Here is a 25654-nt window from a genome sequence, read left to right as displayed (position 1 = left end):
GAGCACATGCCTAAATCATGATTGTTACTGAAAAGTTCACAACCAGTTTGTAATGGTTTACTCCGAGGTATCCACACATCCACTTTCATTTATATTATTGACCAGGGAAACCATATCTCCAGAGGCAACTTGCATTATATTATATATAAAAAAAACAACATATTGTTGGATGGTGTTGATTGTTACACAAATTTACTACAGATTTAGAAAGTACCTCTACTTGAAAACATATTGTAGTTTATACCGCTGGTTAAATTGCTGTTAAGGTGTGTTAAGAATGTCCAGTGACTTCAGATAAGGAACGTATTGCACAATCTTATTGCTGACATCTGTGAGAATTAAAACATTGCAGAGATAATTGTTGTGAAGATTATTGGATTATGACAGGTTGGAAGTCAATGGTCTAAAATATGGGGGAGAATTTTATCCGTGTCAAGGAGGTTGTGCGGGAGCAGATGCGGGGCGTGCACGCAGCTGATCGCCGCCTGCAATCGGCTGGGCGCTACCATTTTACATGGGTGGGCCAATTAAAGACCACCCAGGGTGACGCGTGCCTGGAAGCGCTGAGCGTTACCTGTGCGGGCGGGGGGCATTGCCTGAACTGGGGCCTGCGCTCTTTCGCGGAGCTGCCTCAGGGAGATTAGTTTAAGTTTAAAAAATTTTAATAAAGGAAAAAAAAATTTAGGACATGTCCCCTCATGTGAAACTGTCACATGAGCTGGGACATGTCTATGAATTTTATTTAAACATTTTTCAAACCTTTAAAAACCTTCATGAAATCTCATCCCACTCGTGGATGAGATTCCATGATAAATGTGAAGGCCTTCTGGGCTCTTCGCCTGCCCACCAACCTTAAGGTTGGACGGGCAGCTCAGTTTATTGTTTTAATTGATAATTAACTGGTCTTAATAGACCTTTGAAAGTTCGGCGGATGCGCAGCCGAGCTGGCTTTGCGCCCACCGAACTGAAAATCTGAATGATTTCCCGCCTGGTGTCACCACGTATCATTTTACGTCTCGACGAGTGGGCCCTGCCCCCGTTTGCTGAACCAAAGATTCTGCCCATGATGATTGAATGTTTTGATCCCTCTTTAATGTAATCAATTATTATTTAACACTGAAGCATTTTAAGTATAGAGTTTGGGATTAAATTGTAAAAATGCAAAGTTAATTTATATTTTGTGAGGGAGTGTTGCCATTCATTCCCTGCTTCTAAATCAGTTACAAAGAAATCAATTAACTTTAACAGTTATGACAGTGATAATTTGTAATAAACAAGTTTGACTGAATTATACAGTGAGTAATTTGAAGAATAACATATTTTCATGCTCCCTGAGAATATCTTGCTTTGGTGTAGATTTTGGGGTCTTGTTAAAAGCTGACATAAATAGTTCAACTGAATTATTCGTTGTCAGCTTCCACATCTACACTGATGACACCCAGCTCTACCTCATCACTAACTCTCTCGATCCCTTTGTCATCTTTACTTGTTTGCCTGAGCAGAAATTTCCTCCAATTAAATATTGGGAAGACTGAAGCTATTATCTTCAGTCCCCGCCACAACCTCTGTTTCCTAGCCATCGATTCCATCTCTCTCACTGGCAATTGTCTGAGGCTGAACCAGACTTTTTGCAATCTTGGTGTTATATTTAAGCTTCCAAACACATACCTATGCCATCACTAAGACCAGTTATTTCTATCTCTGTAACAATGTGACATAAGCATGTAAGACTTTTTATCTAATATAAAACATTCACTTTACCTATAGTTCTTTTGACCTGTGAATTACAAGAGAACAGACTGATGACTCACTCAAATCGTTGTTACACTTAATGGGGTTAGTTTATTTTATAACCAGGATTACAGATTGAAAACAGGCACAAATTTGAAAGGATTTCAGGAAAATTAAAATGATTATAGATTTAAACAGACGGAGAAGAAAAAAGAAAATAAAAATAAACATAACTGCTTTATTACTTTACACCTAGCAAATGAAAGTTTCACTGATATCTAGCATCAGAATGCTCAAATCTGTTACTTTACTTCCAGGAAATAAATGCTTTACCAACATCCAGCTCAAATATTTTATTGACTGTGCTCATACAATCGTTCAAAGTGGCTGGCCCTATGGTTGTAGACTCTTCTCTCGATCAGTTGGGCTCTAACTTTGAGATTTCCTTCTGCAAGTAATGAGGATTTCTTCCTTTGATTGCAGCAAAGGTCTCCAATGTTTTCAACTTTTCATTGGATGGGGATTGGTTTATTATATGCTCAAGCCAAACTGCCATATGAAGCTTCCAATTATATTCTGAAGTCTTGTTTAAAGCATGATTTGGATCTGGCCAGAAAGCTGTTCATCTTTCACTTTCTCCAGTAATTTCCCATTATGTGAAGCCCTTGATTGTCGGTTTTCCAGAAAAGAAATTGTGTTTTGCTTGAACACTGTGCTTCACCTTATTTTGATTCACGGCCTAGTCTTCATAAGCTAAAGCAGTGGTGTCTCTCACTGGCTTGTATTATCCTGTTGCTTTCCTTAATAGCACTAATTTCATCTCATGGCTTGGCAGGATCAGTGAGTTTATTTTAAAAGGACTGCACAATAGTCAAGAGATGTTTCTCAGTCCAGGTCCTTCTAGTTCAAAGTGTGATGCAAAATATTGTCAATTGTTTGCCCTGAATTTGTTTTAAAAGGTTTTCGTTTGTCCTGTAGCATCTTATACTGAAAATTGTATGGCCAGATTTTAACGCTTCCCCCCAACTAACCCCCCACTTCCCCTCCACCACCCCGGGCAAGTTTGAGGCAGAGTGGGGAGCGTGAAATTGCGTGGACGAGATTCCCTCCGGGATCCCATCCACCCCAATCTGGTCACGATTTTAAGTTGGAGCGGGCAGGGCCTTGGATGTGAAGCCCACTCTTGCTCCAATTAAGGCCCTTAATTGGACACTTAAGGGCCTTTTCCCGCCCAGCTTCAATTTTTAGGCTGGCGGGTGGATGATAGATCAGGGGAGGAAACCAGAAATTGAACAAAGTTCAATCTTGGGCAAGAGGGAGTCACCTTCTGACGGGGGTGCCCTCCCCTTAGGGCCCAGTGACCTCTGGATCTACCTCCCACCCTGACCCATCCCCCGAGACCCTGATCATCCTCTTGTGACCCCCCAGATCTGGCCTATGATTCTACTTGTAGAGGAGAGATAGTGGCATAGTAGAAATGTCACTGGACTAGTAATCCAGAAAATAATCCAGTGAAGGCCACACAAGCTTGAGGAACAGCACCTTATCTTCTGATTAGGCACCTTACAGCCTTCTGGACTCAACATTGAGTTCAACAACTTCAGACCATGAACACCATCTTCCATTTTGTATTTTTTGTTTTTCTGAATGCCAGTCTGTATCTTGTTCTCATGTTTTGTTTTCAGACAGCACTGACCTTTATTCTGCAATTAACATCTACTCTGGACCAATGCTTTGTTCCTTTACTACTACCAATCCCACCCTCTTTGCCTTTTGTTCCATAGCATCCTTGTAATTTAATCTCCCCCTCCCTCTCACCTATCCCTGGCCTTCCCTTTTTTTTGCTACACCTGACTTTCCCCCTTTTTTCAATAGCATAAAACCCATCAGATATCTGCCACTCTTCAATTCTAAAGAAGAATCATATTGGACTTGAAACATTAACCTTATTTCTCTCTCCACAGATGGACCAGAATTGCTGAGTTTTTCCAGCACTTTTTGTTAGTGGGTTAATGCTTTGGGGACACGGGTTCAAATCCCATCATGGCAGCTGGTGGAACGTAACTTCAATTAATGAAAACATCAATTAATTAATCATTGTGGAGTTGAAAGCTAGTCTCATTAATGGTGACCATGAAACTGTCATCGATTGTCGTAAAAACCTATCTGGTTCACTAATGCCTTTTCGGAAACAAAATCTGCCGCCTTACCTGGTCTGGCCTACGTGTGACTCTACACCTGCAGCAATGTGTTGTGCCCTCTAAAATTGCCAAGTAAGTCACTCAATTGTACTAAACCCATATCTCTACCACCTAGAAGGTTAAGGATAGTAGATGCTTGGGTACATCACCACCTGCAATTTACCTCCACGCCTGATTTGGAACTATATAGTCACTCCTTCACTGTCGCTGGATCAAAAATCCTTAAGCTCCCTTCCTAACTGTAGGTGCAACAAATCACCAACATTCCGTGAAAAAATTAAGAAAAAAAGACTTTTTCTCTAAAATTAGCTGCCAAACAAAAATAATCACAGTGGTAGTTTGCCGATATTGCTTTGATTTTTTTAAAAACCAAGTACAATTTTTTTACATAGTTTCGCTGGGAACAGCATATTTTTCTTCTTTGCTGCTGATAATGTTCCAGAGACATAATATGACAATGGATCAAATATATAACTGCATATTGCATATTCCCAGATTAAATAATTGGAGAAACTTACTTGCTTTAATTTTCCTGTTAAAAATTGTAAAATCAGTTTAGTGCTAGAATTCACTGTATATTGGCAAATACTGCGGATGCTGGAAATCTGAAACAAAAACAAAAAACATTGGAAAACTTAGCAGGTCTGACAGCACTGTATGGACTCGAAACGTTAACTCTGTCTTTCTCTCCACAGATGCTGTCAGACTTGCTGAGTTTTCCAGCATTTTTTGTTTTTGTTTCACTGTATATTGCTTTGGCTCCAAGCCCCATTAGTTGGCGGCTATATTGTGGTTTATGGAATTTAATAATAACTAATCACATAGGATTTTTAAAGATTAGCTTTTGCGGTGCAGGCATTGCTAGAAGGGTAGGCATTTATTGGCAGTACCTAGTTGCCCTAAGGTGATGGTAGGCCTTCCAGTGGTTTTAGAGGCTTGCTAGGCTTCAGAGGGCACTTAGTGTGGGACGGGAGCCACATATAGGACAGACAGAGTGTGAGGATGGAAGGATTGTTTTACATGCAGAGTTATTGAATCATGGAATGGTTTGATACAGAACACTTGAGGCAGAAATCATTGCATCTTTCAAGGGAAGGTTGAATAAATATTTAAAGTAGAGTAATGTCCAGGGCTATGGAGAAAAAAAAAATCAGGCAGTGTATTCACTTTAGGATTGCTTTGATACACCAGTACAGACATAATGGACCAAATGGCCTTGTTCTATGCTGACTCAAGGATTAATTGCTTTTTATTTCATTAATTGAATGTATCTTCTTCAGAAGAGTTACAACAGTTATTACAATCAGGTGAGGAGGGTCAAATGGCTCCCTTCTTTTCCCTGTCTTTGACTGCAACGGATTTTTGTTAAAAATGAATATACTTGCCAATTCTGTGAGTGTTTAACTATTAGGAGCAAAGGATCATAAGAGTAGGAGTAGGCCTTTCAGCCTCGCAAGTTAAATGAAGAATGCAGAGAGAGTGAAAAGACCTATTCAAGGTTTTGTTCCTTCAGCATCTCAGTTGCTTGTGTAAATCTGCAGAGAAAGCAGGTGCTTACACACAGGATTGGCTTGTCACATGACCTCTCTCCAACTGATCAGTGATCTAAATATAGTCACGGCTACTATATACTGGTTACCTTTGTTAGATAATGGCTGGGAATTCCCCTCTCAGCCAGAGTCCCATTGTCCAAGTGATTATATCTAATGGTTTGTCTCCGCCCAGTTGAGTACCAAGTGATTGAATGCTTTGCTAATAGGATAGATGATGGCCCCCATTCATCTCTTTCAAGGCCATTGTTCTTGGTGCAGCTTTGCAGACAGGTTGTTTCCATTTCAGTAGTTTTGGAATGCAGAAGGTATATGATGCAAATGTGCAGCCATCTTTGACTGTGATCCCAAGTCACTGGAATGTGGCTTTAGTCTTTCCAGTCAATAAATTCAAAAATCACTTTTTGATATAAAGCATGGGTTCATATCACGGCCCAAACATTGCCAAGGAAGATATGTACAATGGACAATATGAAATTCTGAACCATTGATATGATGAATGGAGACAAACGCAAAATACTGCAGAAGGTGGAAACCTGAAATAAAAACAGAAATGCTGGAAATACTCAGCCAGCCTGGCAGCATATGTGGAAAGAGAAAAAGAGTTATCAGGCAGGATTTTCCCACGGGCTATGGAACCCCGATGTCAGGGCCAAATGGGGGTCCTGAGACCGCACTTACTGGAAGCAAATCAGAGAAACTATTTTCCTGGATGCCTCCTTTGAACTCCTGGGATGGACAATAAGTACTATTTTGGCAGTATTGTTCACATTCCAAGAGTGAATAATGGAGGTCATTATCCAAGTATTCACCTACGGCAGGGAACCTTGTATATTCAAATACTAGAGATAAGGTGCCATTGAATTGTGGCAAATAGTAATAGTTTTCCAATATATTGTAGTAGTGGGTAAGTTTGCCAGAGGTGCAGCTAGCTGTCATGGACTGAGGGCCAACTGTAATATATGGAATCTTTTGACAGTTCAGTATCATAATATTTTCTTTTCATGTAGATGTATCATTGATTATTTTTGTTAGCGTCCCTGTTGGGCTTCTTTGGTGAAAAGGAATTGAACAGTTTTGCTTGCATTGTTACTATAATGAAATGACGTAGCAGAATCTGCATATCCTGAAATTGTACTAACTAACTAATTATTCTTTTTCAGGTCCTGAATATCAGAAGAGAAGATTGCTTCAGGAACTGATAGAGAATGGAGATAACGTGGAAAATACAGACCAGGAACCCCCATCAATAGAAGAGCCTCCACCTACCCCTCCAGAGACCCCTGGACTCCATGAGAAAGCCACAACACCACTTGAGTCATCTCCTGCTGGTACTCCTTCACCAAGTCCTTTGGAGACACCGCCAGAGGTCAGAAAAGTTAGAGGATCAAATCCCAAGATGGAGGACTCCAGCCACTTGAGTCCTGGCAACTGGAACGGGGAGCAAAATAAAAGTAATAGCCATCCTGGAACACCTTCTGACTTACTGACCTTGCAAGTAGAGAACAGGCCAGCTGCCAACAATCGAAATCTATCCAGGGCGTCCAGTCATCAGAACAGAAGAACGCCAACAAAACTGGAGGAGCAACTGCAGAACAACTATGATTTGGACATAAAGCCTCTAGAAAGAATTGAAAGCAAGCCTAATACAAATCAAAAGATCAAGTCCCGAGAACCTATCCCATCCCACCAGCTGCAAGATGCCAAATTCCATGAAAGCTATCACAGTTACGCTGTGCGGACACAAGTAGGATCTCCTCCTTTAGATTTGGTGGATGATGAAGCTCCTGTCAAATTATTGCCAGTCAAGAAAGAAGCAATCCCAGCAAAACCTTTAACACCAGAGCCAAAACCAGAGGTCAAAGTAAAAAAGCCAGAACCAGAACCAAAGCCAGCGCCTCAAGTGCAAGAAACTGCACCACATCACAAACAGGAAAAACAGTCACAACCCCGGCCAGAGCCCAGACCTCAATCCAAGCCTGAGTCCAAACCTGGGCTTAAACCAGTGTCAAAACCAGTACCTAAATTAATAGCACAACCTGAAGCAGCAGGGAAGGAGGTTGCACCATTTGATCAGGTGAGTTTATCATTAAGGCACAGGGATGATGCATGGATTTACAAACCGTTTTACAAATAGTTTCTTTCTGTGACACACAGTAGGTTTTAGCACAGCCAGATAAATATTCTACTCTGTAAATATCCTCCTAGTATATTTGTACCTCTTTCGAGTACAAACCTGTTTCCATCTGTTTCAGATGAAGTTACATAGTTTCAGCCATTGTGAGATTTGAACTCTTGATCTTGGGTTTACAAACCCAGTACCATAACCACTTGGCTATTCAGGCCAAGTGCTAGTATATTTGTACATTGCTGTTAAAATCCTTCCATGTTAAGGGGGCAAGGCCATATTGTTAATTGTATATTAATTGTACACAGGTGGCAGGCGTTAACTGGGGATTCACTTGAGCCCTTATAAATAGACCCGGTCAGAAACTGTGATGGGTGGGTTAGGAAGTGTGTGTATCTCTAAATAAACATAAAAGTGTGTAAAGATTGTCTCTAGTTCTATACTTCAACTGGCTTTCTGGAATAGAACACATGCTGTGCCATTAGTAGTTTGATGTGTTTAAGCACTGGCTTAAATCATGGATCAGATCTTTAGCTGTGTTAAGACACAAGTGAGGACCCCTTTATTTCTCTACGTGCATGTAAGTCTGAGAAAGTTCTCTGTCTGATTTGGTGAGAAATTCAAGGCACAGGAGATGTACCATTGGGCCAACTAATTTGCACAAAACAAGGTAAACTTCAACATGTATAATAATCCTCTGTTTAGTAAAACCAGCTCTCTGGATTCTTTTGAGATTACTGAATGCTTTGATGGTGGACTTTAGGTTGCTTCTGCAGAAATGATCGGAATAGTCTTCCTTTCTGTTGATAGTCTGAAGTCTCTCGATCTGCACCAATCTGTGCATGGACATGGGGGTGGCTGCTGATAGCCAACCCTCGCCCTTGCTGCTGTCCCTCATGGTCCCCCTCTCCCAATTATCCCCATTCCGTGAGATATGCCCCCCAAACAACACTTACCTTTCTCATAGGTTGCGCCGCAATCCTGCAACTCCGAGCGATGTTGTTCCAGCAGCAGCCAAGCCCCCCTCATGATGCCGCCGAGTGCAGGAGCTGCCGGCCACTGATTGTTTGACAGTTCTCGGTGCGCAGGACATTGTATCCTGAGGTCAGGAGTAATGTCTGCCGCTGTCCTCTTAACTGACTGATGGGCAGAAGAAATAGGCCTTCCGCCTAAGAGTAAGCGCAGGTGTCTTGCCGCTTTTACAGGCAGTGTGCAAGACACCCCTGAAAACAGAAGGTTCCGGCCATCGTCTTTTTTTCTTTCTGGCCTCTTCATATAGTAGCTGCTGGGTCCTGTGCATCAGATATTTGACTGATGCCTTGTAAAGTAGGATGACTGATATTCTAACCTCACTTACGACTATCACTCTCCTTAAAACCCATGTCATTAATCAAGCATGTGATCACCTCTCTTAATACATCTTTCTTTGGCTTGGCAGCCTTTTTTCTTGGATTATTCTTTTATGAAGCATATTCAGGCATTTTTCTATATAAATATAACTTGTTATTCTAAAAATGCAGACATTCTGCTGCATAGTTAGACACTTTTCCAGCAGCATTGTTGTATTTATGAAGTGCTAGATTTTCATGAAAGCCTGTTTAGGTGGGACTAGATGAGACTGCCTTTGCTTAAGGCTTGTGGATTTTGAATGTAGCCCAAATTGATAACATCAGAACAGTGGTATTGCTGAACTACAATGTATATATTTTGCTCTACTCACATTGGCTGGCATTTAAAGCCAGGAAGCATGGTGGCAAAGCCTGTGGGTGGCCTTCTTGCCCCACTGCCAATTGAAGCCATTAATGCCCATTAAGGACTTCATCCCACTGCTGTTGGCATTAACCCAGCAACAGGCATGGGAGCTGGGCCAAGGGACCAACATCCTCAGCCAGCCAGTCCCTCAGCTCCATCCATGTCCTCATTTGCAGTCAAGAGGATTTCTCCTCCAGTGAGGAGGTTGAAATAAGCAGCCCGGAAGACCCGTCACACAGAGGGAGCAGTCAGCCCATGAGTGATTATGGAGAGAAAAGTGTTTGTGTGGTAGAATCTTTCGGAGAATCGTGCAAGCACGCTCACACGCATTCAGATCCTTCACGTTTCAGAGTCATCTCAATGTCCTGAGCATTTGGAATGCTACCTGCTGGGGTTCACTTTTAGTTGTCCATCTGAGCTGACCTGCTTCTCTGCCCAACCACTGATTGCATTCCCATGCAGCACATGATCTTGCCCATCATGACTCTCGTTTCACTTTCGATTTAGCAAGCAGGCTCTTGATTTGCTGTGTGCTCCCCTGTCTTTTCCCCACCCCCAGTCACCCATTTCCTTTCCCCCATCACAGTTGACCTCCTGGCATCACCTTCCACCTCCCCTCCATTACCTACCAGTCACAACTCTTTTCCTTCAGAGATGTCCTGGTGAACGTGCACGTTCCCTTCCTTCCCGAAAATCTCACCCCCATCCACATTCACATCCCCGACCTCGTCCTTCCCATCCCCAGGGTCCATGTCTGTATCCAGGTCCCCAACAACCACCCTCGCCACCCCTTCTATTGCTACTGCCTCACTCTGCCCTCGATCATTCTCACCCTCTTTCCATACCATGCTCACCCTCAGTTCGCTCCCCAGGAGGCAGACATTGGACTCCTTCCGTGCATGTTCACCTGCATATTCCCCCTCCGCACCCCTTGCTACCTCGACACCCCTTGCCCCCTCCGTATGCCTTGCTCCCTCCACACGCCTTGCCCCCTTCGCACCCCTTCCTCCCCCCCCACCCCCAGAACCTCTTCCCCTCTCCGCACCCCTTCCCCCTTCCTCCCCGGAACCCCTCACCCAGCTGCCCCCCACCCAGTCTTCCCAACCCCTCCCCCCCCCCACCCACGACAGTCCCTCACCCTTACTGACTCCTTCCTCCACCCTTACCTCTTCAGCCACCCTTAGTCCCCCCCAGCTCCTGACTCCTTCCTCCAGCCTTGCCTCTTCTTCCAGCCTCACTTCTTCCTCCAGCCTTACTCATACCCCCTTTCTGACTCCCTCCTCCACTCTTACTTCTTCCCCAACCCTTACTCCCTCCTCTTTCCGCACCCCTTCCTCCCCACGGACACCGTCCCCTCTCTGCACCTCTTTCTCCTCCCGGACACCCTCCCCTCTCTGCATCCTTTCCTTGCACCTTCCATTCCCCTTACACCTACCTCCCCAGTTGTGGTATTCTTCCTGTTACCCCCTCCTCCCCCCATTCTCCTTCCCCGCCATCCTCCCCACACCCGACACCTTCATCCGCCCCCTCCCAACCTTCCCCATACTGACACTTTCATTCCCCCCCACCATTCTGACACCTTCATTCCACCCCTCCCAACCCCACCTCCCCGACACCTCTTCCTCTCCCAGCTGATCTTAGCCCTTCCTCTCCCACTCCCTTGACCATCACCCCTTGTGAGCATCAATGGTAACTATCCAACTTCCGTACGCTGCTCTGCAGGAAAGCTATGTCCATGAGAATCCACCCGGCATGCCATGGGACATTCCTCCAGTGTGCTGTTGCTGTCAGACTCCAGCATCTTCTGCTCCTTGGATGCCCATGATGTGAGTAAAACCTGGTGGGTAAATCCCAACTTCTGCATGTCACATTGTCAAGACATGTTCTACACTGGCGTGCTTTCCCGCCGACCAGATGATTCAGCAGGGGGAGGGGCGGCGACGATTCCGGCAGGCAGGCCGAATTATGATGTATTACAATGAGGTTCACGACATCTGGTGGCAGGAAAAGCGGCCTACCATCGGCGGGTTGAGTGGATGATCGCGAACTGGTTTCACACCAAGGTGAAACTGATCGCGCAATATTGACCACTCATGCCATTGAACATGCCCAAGGCTGGCGGGCGTGGAAATTCCTGGCCAATGTTGTTTCTAAGCAATTTCATTGACCAATAGTGATCACTTGATCATTCATAGAAACTAGGAGCAGGAGTAGGCCATTCGGCCCTTCGAGCCTGCTCCACCGTTCAATATGATCATGGCTGAACTTCTATCTCAATGCCATATTCCCACTTTCTCTCCATACCCCTTGATGCCCCTAATATCCAAAAAATGATCAATTTCTTTCTTGACTATACTCAGTGACCCGGCCTCCACAGCCTTCTGTGGTAGAGAATTCCACAGGTTGACCACCTTCTGAGTGAAGAAATTTTTCCTCATCTCAGTCCTAAATGGCCTGCCCTGTATCCTGAGACTGTGGCCCCTGGTTCTAGACTTCCCAACTAGGGGAAACATCCTCCCTACATCTAGTTTGTCTAGCCCTGTTAGAATTTTATACGTTTCAATCAGATCCCCTCTCATTCTTCTAAATTCCAGTGAATAACAGGCCCAGTTGAACCAATCTCTCCTCATACGACAGTCCTGCCATTCCCAGTATCAGCCTAGTGAACCTTTGTTACACTCCCTCTATGGCAAGTATATCCTTTCTTAGGTAGGGAGACCAAAACTGCATGCAATACTCCAGGTGTGGTCTCACCAAGGCCTTTTATAACTGCAGTAAGACATCCCTACTTCTGAACTCAAATCCTCTTGCATTTTCTAGCAATCTTATTGCCTGCTCCTAATCATATAATTAAACAGACTACTATTTGATAAAGAAAGTTCTGGATTCTTGTGGGTAAAGCCATGCCAAGGTGAAGACTGAGATTCTGTGGAATTCTGTTTATTGTTGGTAACAATGCACCTATTTCCATGGTAGCCTTTGACCATTGTTTTTGAGAGCTGTGATTGTTCTGTTGGATCGCTTCTTCGAAGAATCTCATCTTTTCATTAGACTGTGTTACCTGGTGCTCATTGGTGCCTGGTAGTCAAATTACCATGACATGCAGTGACAAACTAACATCGTCTGGAAAGTGCCTTCAAAAATATGTTGCCAAAGCTATACATGAAAAAATAATTTGGAAGGAGGGTTTTCAACAGTTTTACCCTATTTATTATGATAGCTGACTAGTCTCTGGTAACCATATGATGCTGCTCATTTTTTCTCACACCATTAATTTTATAATATTAATGCTTAACAGCAGGTGAGCAAAAGAATAGTAGGTAACAAGAAAGATATACAGTTTTAAAGAAAATTGCAGGGGATCATCATACCTTGAGATCAATTGTTTGCAATATATATAAAAAAACTAGTGACAAATTATGTCAGGTAGAAATCAAAAATAAACATGTATTTAATCATTATTTAGTTGAGAATGATAAAAACTACCTGCTCAGAGGACAGTATTGCTTACATTGTCAGTGATCTCAGTACTCATATTTGCATGATGTATGAATTTTATTTTATCCTTCCTGTGCATTTGTTGGTAAATTGATAAGATGTAAGTGTTTATTGGTAATTAAGTGTGCTCTATTTCCTTGATTACTGCTATTGGTTATCTGGTTAAAGTGGTGTGTAATACAGATGATAACTAATGTTGTCACTGATAGTGGTTGCATGCTGCGCTCTCCATTATCTGGCACTGGCAAGGGGACAGCCATTGGAGGAAGAGGATGTTGACACAGCTGCAGATGATGAGTCTAGTAGTGAGTCAAAAGAGGATCACAGTGAGAAGAACACTGAGGGCATGGAGCCAGAACTCGGTAACCTGCAGGGAGTCAGGGACATCAGGGATGCTTTGATCCAACACTCCTTCAGCTAGGCTGCCAAATAAGAACTACCACCTCATGCCAGGGCTGCCGCCTCCATCGTAGATCACAGAAATGACCTTTTCATTGGCTCCCAAGATACACTCAGTGCCTGTGCAATAAAGTTTTGAGCCACCCATGTCCAGCATTACATACTGGCCTCCCCTGCACCGACAAAACAAATGAAGCATACTCAGGCCAATAACACAAAAGCAAATGTAATTTAATGTTGAAACTCAGTATTGAACAGAACAATATCTGGTGTTGGTAGTCACACCATTAAAAAAAAAACAAAATGGTGGAACAAAAGATCACCCATGACCTGCCCCTGTTGTGCTTAAGGTGCTTTTAAACTTATGTTTATGGGTGCTTTGTCTTGGTGCTGCCACCCTCCCCCCCACCCCACCTCACTGGCACTGGCATTGGAGACAGCCTGTTGGCCTTGATGACCTTGGCAGTCGTCCTCTGGCCAGTGGAGCCCGTGCTGGCCCCGCCTGGGAAGGAGTGGCCAGTGCCACGGCTGGCATCTCCCCAGTTACCACAGCCTCATCCGATGTGACGGTCACTGGCAGAGGGATGGAGGAGCTGCTACCATCATCCAGAAGGCCCTGACAGCAGCCAGCAGAGATGATAAGCAGCTTGTGCACCAACATGAGGTCGCTGTGGACCTCCCTGCTTGCCATTGATGGACAGGCACCTAGCTGGGATACTGGGTGCCCAATCCATCTCACATATGGACACTGACCAGCTGAAGTCATTGCCTATGTGACGGCTTGCAGATCCAAGCACAACCCCAGGAACCCCTGATTCTGTTCCTGGGACAGCCTCTCCATGAGAGTCGCTACTCTCTCAATGGAGGAGGCATTGCACTCGGCCATGAGGGTCAATGCATTGCTCATGCTCCACAGGGACACCTCTATAACAGAGACCATGCCATGCATACCTTCTTGGATCTTTGCTAGATCCTCCCACACACCCTGCTGGACATCCAGCATCTGCTGCCTAATGGATGACTCCAGAGGCCCATCATCAGCCTTAGATTGAGCATTGTCCTGGTCTCCAGCAGTCCTCTGACTGCCGGTGCTCTGGACACACTCTGCCACCATCTGCACCTCAAGCGAGCGTGAAGTGTCCTCACCAACGTGCACCGAGATACTAGCTGCTGAACTAATGCCCACTGAGGTGCTGTTATCTGCACTGGTGCCTAGCTCAGAGGGTGTGAAGCAGGTGCTGGGGAGCATGGTGGTCCTCCAGGGTCAGGGGTAGCTCCTGGAGGTCATGTGCTTCACTGCTTGGTGGCAGATCTAAGGCAGAAGAAGGACATACCATTAGTGTACATCATGACACTGTCACTATGTATGCCAGGTACCCTGGTGAGACAATGGAGATGTGCATCATGGTGCCATCGTCTTTCAATGATCAATGAGGAATCCAGTCTGGAGGCTCCCATCAATGATGAAACTACACAAGAATGTTTGAACATCCAAAACTCTCACCTCAGTGCACTGCACTCTTACCTTCACCTGACACCCCAGCCTCACTGCGGCTGGTTGATCAAGGTGCATGGCACCTCTCGAGCTCCAAGGCCTCCTGCTTGTACCGGGAGAGGATGAGGAGGTGTGGAGGTCCTCCGCCAGTCCGTGGCCTCGCCATATTATTATGGGGTCTCCTCCTGAAAGGACAGAGGAAAACTAATTAGTCCAATCTCTACCTACAGCGCCATTGCAGCCTGGCCAACCCCAGCTGAGGAGCACCTTGCAGGGCAGATCCGAGTTGTGGCCCTCGACCCTCAAGACACTCAGTCAAAGCAGCCAGGGCTCAGCCCTTTGGCCAGCTCCGGCATGATTGACAACTGGCACTCAGACTTGGTAACACTCCTGAGTTTCAAAGGGGGACGGCCAGCCCAAAACAATTGAACACACTGACCTATGCCAACACAGTACTCACCCGTCCTGAAAGCAGCAGGTCATTGAAACGCTTCAGGCACTGCACCCAGGTGTGCTACACCACGTCATGGCTGCGCACCCGGGCTGCCACCTCCTCCTGTACCCTCTTTGTGCGGTGATAACCTCCTTCCATCTCTGGGGCCAAGGGTGTCCCTTCTGGCAGTCACCTCCTCCTAGGAGGGCGGTTAGGCACTCGTTGGAAAAACAGGGTGTCAAGTGCCCAGCTGACCTCACCTCCCGCCTGGTCTCCGGATCCTTTTTTGCAGTCATGTTTCTGCTGCAACTCCTACACGGACAGCCTCCCTGGGCTGCCTGCGCCATTTTTGAACTGGCCACTGGGTTGCCATTGGACCCAGCAGACAACTGGCCCCGCCCCTGCCCGCCCATTCTCAGCGATTCTACAGCCGGCGTTCACACTAGGCGGGCCTTAATTGACCTGTCAGCGTGAAATTGTGGTCCAGCCCTGATTGCGGGCAGTGGTCGGCTTCCCGACCGCTCTTGCCCACCTGACAAGGGCAAAATTCTGCCCGAAATATGGTGCCTGGCATGATGAAATGTCGAGGTGTTGGTGTGGCAGGCAAATCGGAGACCACCCACCATTGAAACATTGTATATCCCAGGAATGCAAAATTAATGCGGCAGGTTTGGGACGATACAGAGTGAAAAGCTGCCGTTGGTGCAAACCTGGGATGATTCCGCCCTATATATACCTGTTGGGCGGGCCGGTCAGGAGCGGGCGTGGAGCTGATCGCTGCCCGCCGCAATTTTACATGGGCGGACCAATTAAGACGTGCCCAGTAACACTCAGCTCTACCTGTGCAGGCAGGGGGAAGAGGGGGAGTCAGGGCCTGCGCTCATCCGTGCATGCACGCAAAAGAGCGCAGAAATCTCCTGAGGCATAGAGCTCCCTCAGGGAGATTAATTCAAATTGTAAGTTTAAAATAAAGACAGATTAAAATTATTTAGACATCTCCCCTCATGTGACAGTGTCACATGAGCCTAGGGCATGTTTATGAAATGTATGAAAAATATTTATTGATTTAATAAAATCTTCATGAAATCCCATCCCGCCCATGGACGAGGTTTCATGAGAAACACGAAGGCCGCCTGGGCTCTTCGCCTGCCATCCAACCTTAAGGATGGACGGGCAGCTCTTTTAATTCTTTTAATTGGTTGTTAAATGGCCTTAATAGGCCTTTGACACTTCGGCGGGCGAGCAGCCGACTCCAGTGCGTGCCTGCCAAACTGAAGATTGGAAGGACACACGGTGACGTCACTGCACATCATTTTACACGTTGGTGAGCGGGGTCAGCCCCCACACAATGACTGGAAGATTCAGGCCCAAGACTTAGGAGAAAATAAGGTTTATGCAGTAAAGTTTAAGCAGCTCATAGCACTGGTAATCTCTCTGGCATTGCTTCAAGTTCTGAGCATGATACCCAAAGTATGCATGGTCTTTTCAAAAACAATTAATGAAACATTTTTTTATAGCAACTAAGCCTGTGATGTGATGTATCTCCTGCTTCAGCAAATGTTATAGCAAGCATGTCAGACTGATCCAATAGGAGGATGCACAAAGGTCCAGATTTCTGAATTGCTTTTCTTATTACAGTTTCATGCAATGCAATTCTAAAAAATGATTGGAAAAATTAGACACTTATGGGATATAAAAATTATAAAAACATTATTTGCACCTACTGTAAATGATTAGGGAAAAAGAATGTTACAGTCTAGAAACTGTATGTTGACAAATGATTTATGTTTATTTCAGGGACCTAATACCATCATGATTGCCATGGTCATTCTGCTGAACATCGGCCTAGCCATCCTGTTTGTTCATTTCCTCACATGACTTGTTTCTGAGGTAGGAAGCAAATTTTCATTCAGTTAACTAAGCAGTAAAAAAAGACATAATTATATAGCAACTTTAATATAATAAAACATTTCAATGCACTTCACAGCAGCATTATAAAACAAAATTTGACACTAAGCAACATAAGGAGATATTAGGTCAAATGACCAAAAACTTGGCCAAAGAAACAGGCTTTAAGGAGCATCTGAAAGGAGGAAAGCAATGTAAAGAGGCAGGAATAGGTTTAGGGAGGGAATTCCAGAACTTAGGGCCCAGGCAGCTGAAGGCATGGCCACCATTGCTGAAGCAGTTAAAATCAGGGTGCCGAAGAGTCCAGAATTAGAGGAACACAGGGATCTTGGAGGTTTATGAGCTGGAGGAAATTACAAAGATAGGGAGGGGCAATACCTTGGAGGGATTTGAAACAAGGATGAGAATTTTAAAATGAAGATGTTGATTGACTGGGAGCCGATGTAAGTTAGTGAGCAGAGGGGTGACAGGTGAACGGAACTTGGTGTGAGTTAAGGCAGGTTCAACAGACTTTTGGATGACCTCAAGGTTATAGACAGTAGAATGTAGGAGGTCAGATAGGAGTACATTGTAATAGTCAAGTCTAGAAGTAACATAGGTATGAAGAAGGATTTCAGTAGCAGGTGAGCTGAGACAGAGATGGTTGGGCAATGTTATGGAGGTGGGAAATGGGAAAAGGTTGTCTTAGTGATGGTGTGAATAGAAGGTAAGAAGCTCATCTCTGGGTCAAATGTGACATCAAGGTTTCAAATAGACTGGCTTAATCTCAGACTGTTGCCAGAGAGAGGGATAGATTTGGTAACTAGGGATCAGAGTCCAGAGCAGAGAGCAAATAATTAATTCGAGGAGTTTTTTTTGCTCATCCATTAATGAATGTCAGATTGGCTGTCTGATAATTTAACAAAAGTGGAAGGTTCAAGAGAGGTGGTGGGAGGTAGAGCTGGGTGTCATCAGCATAAATGTGAAAAATAATGCTGTGTTTTTGAGGGGCAGCGTGTAGATTAGAAGTAGAAGGAGGCCAATGATAAATCCTTGGGGGACACCGGAGGTAAGTGTGGGAGCAGGAAGAGAGACCATTCGCAGGTGATACTCTGGCCACAATTAGATAGATAAGAATGGAAGTAGGTGAGAGGAGTCCCACTCAGCTAGACAACAGTGGAGAGGCATTGGAGGAGGATGGTGTGGTCAACTGTGTCAAAGGCTGCAGGTACATCAAGAAGGACAAGGAGGAAAAGTTTACTTTAGAGTCATAGGGGTCTACAGCACAGAAAAAGGCCCTTTGGCCCATCAAGTCTGCACTGGTCAGACAAATACCCAACTATTCTAATCCCATTTTCCAGCACTAGGCCCATAGCTTTGTATGCCATGGCATCGCAAGTGCACATCCAAATACTTCTTAAATATTATAAGGGTTTCTGCCTCTACCACCCTTTCAAGCAATGAGTTCCAGATTCCCACCACCGTCCTTCCTCACATCCCCTCTAAACCTCCTGCCCCTTACCTTAAATCTATGCTGCCTGCTTATTGATCCCTCCACCAAGGGGAAAAGCTCCTTCCTGTCTTCCCTATATATGCCTCTCATAATTTTATACACCTCAATCATGCCCCCCCCCTCAATCTCTTCTGCTCCAGGGAAAATAACCCCAGTCTATCCAATCTCTCCTGAGAACTAAAACTCTCCAGCCCTGGTAGCATCTTGGTAAATCTCCTCTGCACTCTCTCTCCAGTGCAATCACATCCTTCCAACAATCCGGATTCCAGAACTGCATGCAATACTCTAGTTGTGGCCTAACCAGCATTTTATACAGTTCCAGCATAACTTCCCTGCTCTTACATTCTATGCCTCGGCTAATAATAAGGCAAGTATCCCATATGCCTTCTTAACCACCTTATCTACCTTCCCTGCTATCATAAGGGACTAATGGACATGCACACCAAGGTCCCTCTGATCCTCGGTACTTCCCAGGGTCCTACTTTTCATTGTGTATTCCCGTGCCTTGTTTGTCCTGCCCAAGTGCATCACCTCACACTTATCCTGATTAAATTCCATTTGCCACTGATCAGCCCATCTGTATCCTCCTGTAATCTAAGGCTATCCTCCTCACTATTTATCACCCCACCAATTATTGTGTCATCTGAGAACTTACTGATCAACCCTTCTACATTCAAGCCTAAATCGTTTATATATAGCACAAACAGCAAGGGACCCAACACCGATCCCTGTGGGACTCCACTGGACACAAGCATCCAGTCACAAAATCACCCCTCAACCATCACCATCTGCTCCCTGCCACTCAGCCAATTCTGGATCCAATTTGTAAAATTGCCTTGGATCCCATGGGCTCTTACCTTTGTTATCAGTCTCCCGTACGGGACCTTATCAAAAGCCTTGCTGAAGCCCAAGTAGACTACGTCAAATGCATTGCCCTCATCTACACACCTGGTCACCTCTTGAAAAAATTCAATCAAATTGGTCAGACATGACCTCCCTTCAACAAACCATGCTGACTGTCCTTGATTCTGCCTGTCCAATTGTAGATTAATTCTATCCCTCAGAATTATTTCCAATAGTTTCCCCACCATTGAGGTTAGACTGACTGGCCCGCAGTTCCCTGGTTTATCCCTTCCTCCCTTCTTGAATAACGGTACCACATTGGCTGTCCTCCAGCCCTCTGGCACCTCTCCTGTGGCCAGAGAGGTATTGAAAATTATTGCCAGCATCCTACTATCTCCTCCCTTGCCTCACCCAATGGCCTTGGGATACGTTTCACCCGGGCCTGGAGTTTTATCTACTTTTAGCCTGCCAGACCACTTAGAACGACCTCCCTTTCTGTGCTAATTTCTTTAATTATATCACAGCCCTTCTGCCTGATTTCCATACCCACATCGTCCCTCTCACTTGTGAACACTGACACAAACTATCCATTTAGAACCCTACCTACATCTTCTGGCTCCACATACAAATTACCATTAAGGTCCTTAATGGGCCCTATTCTTTCCCTAGTTATCCTCTACCTCTTAAAGTACTTGTAAAATAACTTTGGATTTTTCTTTATTTTACCTGCCAATGTTTTTTTCATGCCCCTTTTTGCTCTCCTAATTTCCTTTTTAAGTTCTCCCCTACACATTCTATATTGATCTAGGGCTTCCGCTGTTTTGAGCCCTCAGTATCTGCCATAAGCCTCCCTTTTTCTCTTTATCCAATCCTATATATCTCTCGACATCCAGGGTTTCCTGGATTTGTTGATCCCACCCTTTGTCTTTACTGGAATATGTTGGCCCTGTACTCTCCCTATTTCCTTCTTGAATGCGTCCCACTGCTATGACACAGATTTACCTAAAAGTAGCTGCTGCCAGTCCATTTGGCCAAATCATATCTGATCTTATTAAAATCTGCCTTCCCTTAATTTAGAACTCTGATTTCTGGCCCAACCTTGTCCTTTTCCATAACAACCTTGAATCTAACGGAGTTATGATCACTATCTGCAAAATGCGCCTGCTCTGATACCTCTACCACTTCCCCGGCTTCATTCCCTAAAATTAAGTCCAGGACGGCCCCCTGTCTCTACGTACTGACTTAAAAAGCTCTCCTGGATGCATTTTAAGAATTCCGCTCCCTCTAAACTTATCACACTATGACTAACTCAGTTAATGTTGGAAGTTGAAATCCCCACTATTATTACCCTATTATTTTTACACTTCTCTGCAATTTGTCTACATATCTGCTCTTCTATTTCTCTCTGACTGTTTGGGGGCCTATAGTATACTCCCAGCAATGTTATTGCTCCTTTTTTATTTTTAAGTTCTACCCATATGGCTTCATTTGAGGAGCCTTCTAAGATGTCTTGCCTCCTTACTGCTGTAATTGATTCCTTGATCAATACTGTGATACCCCCTCCTCTTTTACCTCCTTCCCTGTCTCACCTGAAGACCCTATATCCTCAAATATTGAGCTGCCAATCCTGCCCCTCTCTCAACCATGTCTCTGTGACAGCAATGACATCATATTTCCATGTGTTAATTTGTGCCCTCAACTCATCTGCCTTATTTGTCAGACTCATTGTGTTACAATAAATACCATCCAACCTTGGCAAACCCCCTTGTGCCTTAACTGGCCTATAATTTCTATGCCTTCCAGATTCACTTGCTCTTTCTTCTAATTTTGGCTGTGCATCTCCCCTTGCTGAACCTCCTCTCAGGATCCCATTGCCATGCCAAGTTAGTTTGAACCCTCTCCGGCAGCACTAGCAAACCTCCCCACAGGGATTTCGGTTCCATTCCGGTTCAGGTGCAACCCATCCGCCTTGTACAGCTCCCACTGCCCCCAGAAATGGTCCCAATGTCCCAGAAATCTAAAGCCCTCCCTCCTGTATCATCTGTCCAGTCAAGCATTCATCTGGACTAACCTCCTATTTCTATATTCACTAGCATATGGCACCGGAAGCAATCCAGAGATTACTACCTTTGAGGCCTTGTTTTTTAATCTGCTTCCTAGCTCCCTAAATTCTGCTTGCGGGACGTCATCCCTTTTTCTACCTATGTCGTTGGTATCAGTATGTACCGCGATCTCTGTTTGTTTGCCCTCCCCCTTTAGAATGCTCTGCAGCCGTTCAGTGACATCCTTGACCCTGGCGCCAGGGAGAAAACATACCATCCTGGAGTTACATCTACGGCCGCAGAACCACCTGCCTGTTTCCCTTACTTTTGAGTCTCCTACCACTATTGCTCTTCCCCTCTTTTTCGTCCCCCCACTGTGCAGCTGAGCCACTCACAGTGCCATGAGCGTGGCTGCACTCCCCAGATGAACCATTACTCTCGCCATTTTCCAACACCGAAAAATGGTTCTTGAGCGAGATGTACCCCGGGGATTTCTTGACTAGCTGCCTGACAACTTTTTTTCTGACTGATGGTCACCCATTCTCTCTCTGTCTGCACTTCCATAAGCTGTGGGGTGATCACGTTTAAAAACGTGCTATCAACTAAACTCTCAGCCTCACAGATGCACTCAGTGCCTCCAGCTGCCGCTAAGCTCTGAAACTTGGAGCTCAAGTAGCTGCAGCTGGTGGCACTTCCTGCACACGTGGTTGGTCAGATCACAAGGAGCGTCTAGGACTTCCCACATGTTGCAGGTGGTACATAACACAGGACTGAGCTGCCCTGCCATGCCTCTAGTTGGAAAAAAAAACCCTATAAGTTAAATACAGTAAAGAAACGTTAAATTATTTATGTACTTTAAATAAAAACTAGAACTCTTACCTTTCCTTAGCTTAATCTATTTTAAACTGGATAAAAACACTTACCCACTACTCACCAATCAGCTTTCACCTTTGTGCTGATGGCACTTTTTGAAGATTCCCTGCACTCGCGCTGGTTCTGATCTCCCTACCGCTCTCTCGCATTGTCTTGTGATGTCAATCTTGTTATTTTCAACAAGAGCTGATTGCAGGACACTCTTCCCAGACTGCTTCATCGTGTTGCTGACTGCAGGACGCTCTTCCCAGCCTGCTTCACTGCGATGCTGACTGCAGGACACTCTCTTCCCAGACTGCTTCACCCCAATGCTGTCTGCAGGACATTCTTCCCAGCATTCAAGGACTTTGTTACAGTCAAATAAGATGTAATTTGTGACTTTAACAGGAGCTATTTCATTACTGTGATAGGGACATAAACCTGATTGGAGGGATTCAGACATGGAGTTCTGGGAAAGATGGGAACAGATTTGGGAGGGGACAACACATTCAAGGAATTTGGAAAGGAAAGAGAGGTTGGAGATGGGTTGGTGCCTTCAAGGACAATGGGGTCTAAGTGTTCTTTTTTTGAGAGAGGGCAGGTTTAAAGGAAGGAGAAACAATGCCTGAAGAGAGAGAACTATTGACAATATCAGCTAACATGGGACCAGGAGGGAAAGTTCGGTGATCAGCTGTTTAGTGGGAATAGGATCGATGGAGCAGGAGGTGGGTCTCATGGACAAGAGGAGCTCAGAGAGGGCATGAGGGGAGATGAGAAAGAAACTGAGAAAGATGAGAGTTCAGGGCTAGGCAGGAGATAGTCTTAGAGGGCGTTTGCCTCAGTTGGCTAATGGAAATGAAGGATGTGGCAGAGGCAGCTGGTGAGATGGGCTTGATCTTCGTGACAAAGAAGTTCATGAACTTCTCACAACTATTGTTGGAAGTGAGGGTGTAGGGGACAGGGAGAGGGGTTTAAAGACCATAACATTTCTGATCCATTAAAAATCTTCATTTGATACAGGAGTAAAAATAAAAGCCTACGGTTTTCTTGTAATACTTTTAGAATTTTACACTTAAAACACGAGTGTTGTCACTCAAATTCTTTGTGGTCATTGCAGAAGCTCTTGTGCTACTTTTCCTGTTGAGAATAAGGAAGAAGACTTTGGAAAGTTATACATCCTGCAAGACTTGACACTCAGAGACACTGCAGTCTGATTTCAGTGGCCCCTTTTGAAGAATTCCCTGATCTGTTTCCTGTCACCAGTTTGTGCCCTACAATTTTGGAAATGAGCAACATTGGAAGATGTACATCTGACCTGAATTTATTTGTAGAATCTAACAGCTGCCTTACCTTTTGCCTGTGTTTATATTATACAGTACTAGCTGCCAAGGATTGTGCTTGAAAGCTTGAATTATTCTATTGTACAAAGGGAGGGGAGAGGGAAAGATAAAAATTCTTATGGCTCTATTTCATAAACAAGAAAAAGTTGAGTTAGTTCAGGGAGATCTTGCTCACATATTTTTGTAGCTTGATGACATTTTTTGTTCAAACTGAGTACAATGAAAAATGGGTATTACTGTATGTACTTAACTCTTAAATCTAAAAGATTTAGGGCTATATTTTCCTCTGTTGATTATTGCCAGTGAAAGAAAGTAAAGTGGCATTCCTCAACTTATGCACATATTTTCCCACTAAAAAATACCTAACAGAAGAGAATACTTCCTTAGAGGTTGTCTTTTGGAAGAAGAGATCATGGATGCTTTGCACTGCATTCATAGGGCTTTTTATATGTCATGAAGGGAAATATTGGTCTACTATGAATTTTTAACACATTTTTCTCTCTCTCTGCTAATCAGATGAGTAGGAGAATTATGGTTCATGTTTCTTGCATGTTTGTCAATTAGCTGTTTTTACTCACATTTTAAGACTAATTATGCCAACCTACTATACATATATACAGTCAGTATTCATTTTTTGAGCAATGCTGTAATGAGCTAAGTGAAAAGGGAATGCACAAATCTGCTTTTAACATCACAGTGCTTTCAGAATTAAATTGATTAAAAATTCAAGGAAGACCAACACTTCTTTGCAAGAAATTTAATACAACTTTATGTTTTGAAGGCCATATTAGTTTTAAAAAATTGTATACTTGCAGTTTGTAACCATATATTTTTGACAAGATTTTTTGGCATTTTGAGTGGTTGTACATGTTCAAGGTACAGACATTGTTCTTCTTTCTAATATTAAAAAAAAATGCCTAACAGTATTTCTTTCAATACATTCAAAGTACATTAGTCAGCTTAAACCAGCAATGTCACATAATATTTGCTACTAGATTGTTTTCAGAGTATAACCTTTCTATTTTTGTGCTAAAGTACAAAATGTTTTGAGCTGTTTTTCCTTCCTTTGCTCTGCATGTGTGCACTTTGTAGAATGATAGCATAGATGGTTTTAAATTTTGTTTTACATATAACAAGGTATGTATGCTTGTGTGTGGATATACATTCAGGACTGTTTTTACCTTGTAAGATTTATATATAAAAAGATAAAATTACCTCAGAGATGCATGCTTCTCCAAAAGTTTGATTGAAATGCTTATTTAATATTTTCAGGTCTTATTACAATGTGAACAATTTCACCAGCCACACTGAACACTTATCTTCCAGATATTTATTCATTTCTATAAATAAGCATTACTAAATACTACCTTGTGCGCTGTTACCACATGAATAATTTTGTGGAATGTAGTCAAGTAAAGAATATTTATAACTTGTGGCATGTGGTATTTAAGAAAAATTCCTTTGTAAGTTGAATATCCAAAACATTATATAGTATTATTCTGAGTATGTTTGTTTTCACACTGCCTCATGATGATGAACTGAAGTGAAATGAATTAATGTAACTGACCTGAAAGAGTTGTTGCATTGAGCAGTTTTGATATTGTATACCAAGAGAGGAAAGCTTAGTTCAGTCACATTTATTAGCAGAACCATGAGGATTAGTGCCTTAAATTACAGATATTTGTTATCACGTACAAAACACTTCAGATAGCAAATTTTCATTTTCTTATTGTTGATGATGTTTGAATTTCAAAGCTCTGTAAGGGATGATATGCATCATCATTTTATGACCTAGGATCTAAAGATACAAGAAATCACATGATAAAACCGGAAATGATAGCTTCCTGGAAAATGCTCTATCTAGTAAAGGTTATAAACAATAGTGAACTCAGCAGACCCTAAAGCTCTATAATGCATGGTACTTTCTTGAATATTTCTTTTCTCAATTTGCTATAGCGGGGCTGATTTTAAATTTTGCTAATGTTATTGA

The 25654-nt window shown here is 43.8% G+C and overlaps 1 protein-coding gene across 4 annotated transcripts in view; it reads left to right on the top strand.

The window, feature by feature from the left end:
- Positions 1-25097, top strand: part of LOC121287283 (junctophilin-2-like) — a 122692-nt gene extending 97595 nt beyond the window's left edge. Inside the window, exons 4-6 of one of the 4 annotated variants that reach the window (XM_041205012.1) lie at positions 6646-7559; positions 16985-17077; positions 23442-25097. In XM_041205012.1, the coding sequence (XP_041060946.1) occupies positions 6646-7559; positions 16985-17065 (995 nt within the window). In that variant the 3' untranslated portion in view covers positions 17066-17077; positions 23442-25097. Of the gene's footprint in view, positions 1-3695; positions 3873-6645; positions 7560-16984; positions 17078-23441 lie in introns of those variants that run through there. The other 3 variants (XM_041205014.1, XM_041205013.1, XM_041205015.1) reach the window with 3 other exon arrangements.
- Positions 25098-25654: the final 557 nt, after the last annotated feature.

Source organism: Carcharodon carcharias, chromosome 14 (assembly GCF_017639515.1).
Source record: "Carcharodon carcharias isolate sCarCar2 chromosome 14, sCarCar2.pri, whole genome shotgun sequence".
Lineage (NCBI taxonomy): Eukaryota > Metazoa > Chordata > Chondrichthyes > Lamniformes > Lamnidae > Carcharodon > Carcharodon carcharias.
This window is presented reverse-complemented; position numbering and strand designations above follow the sequence as displayed.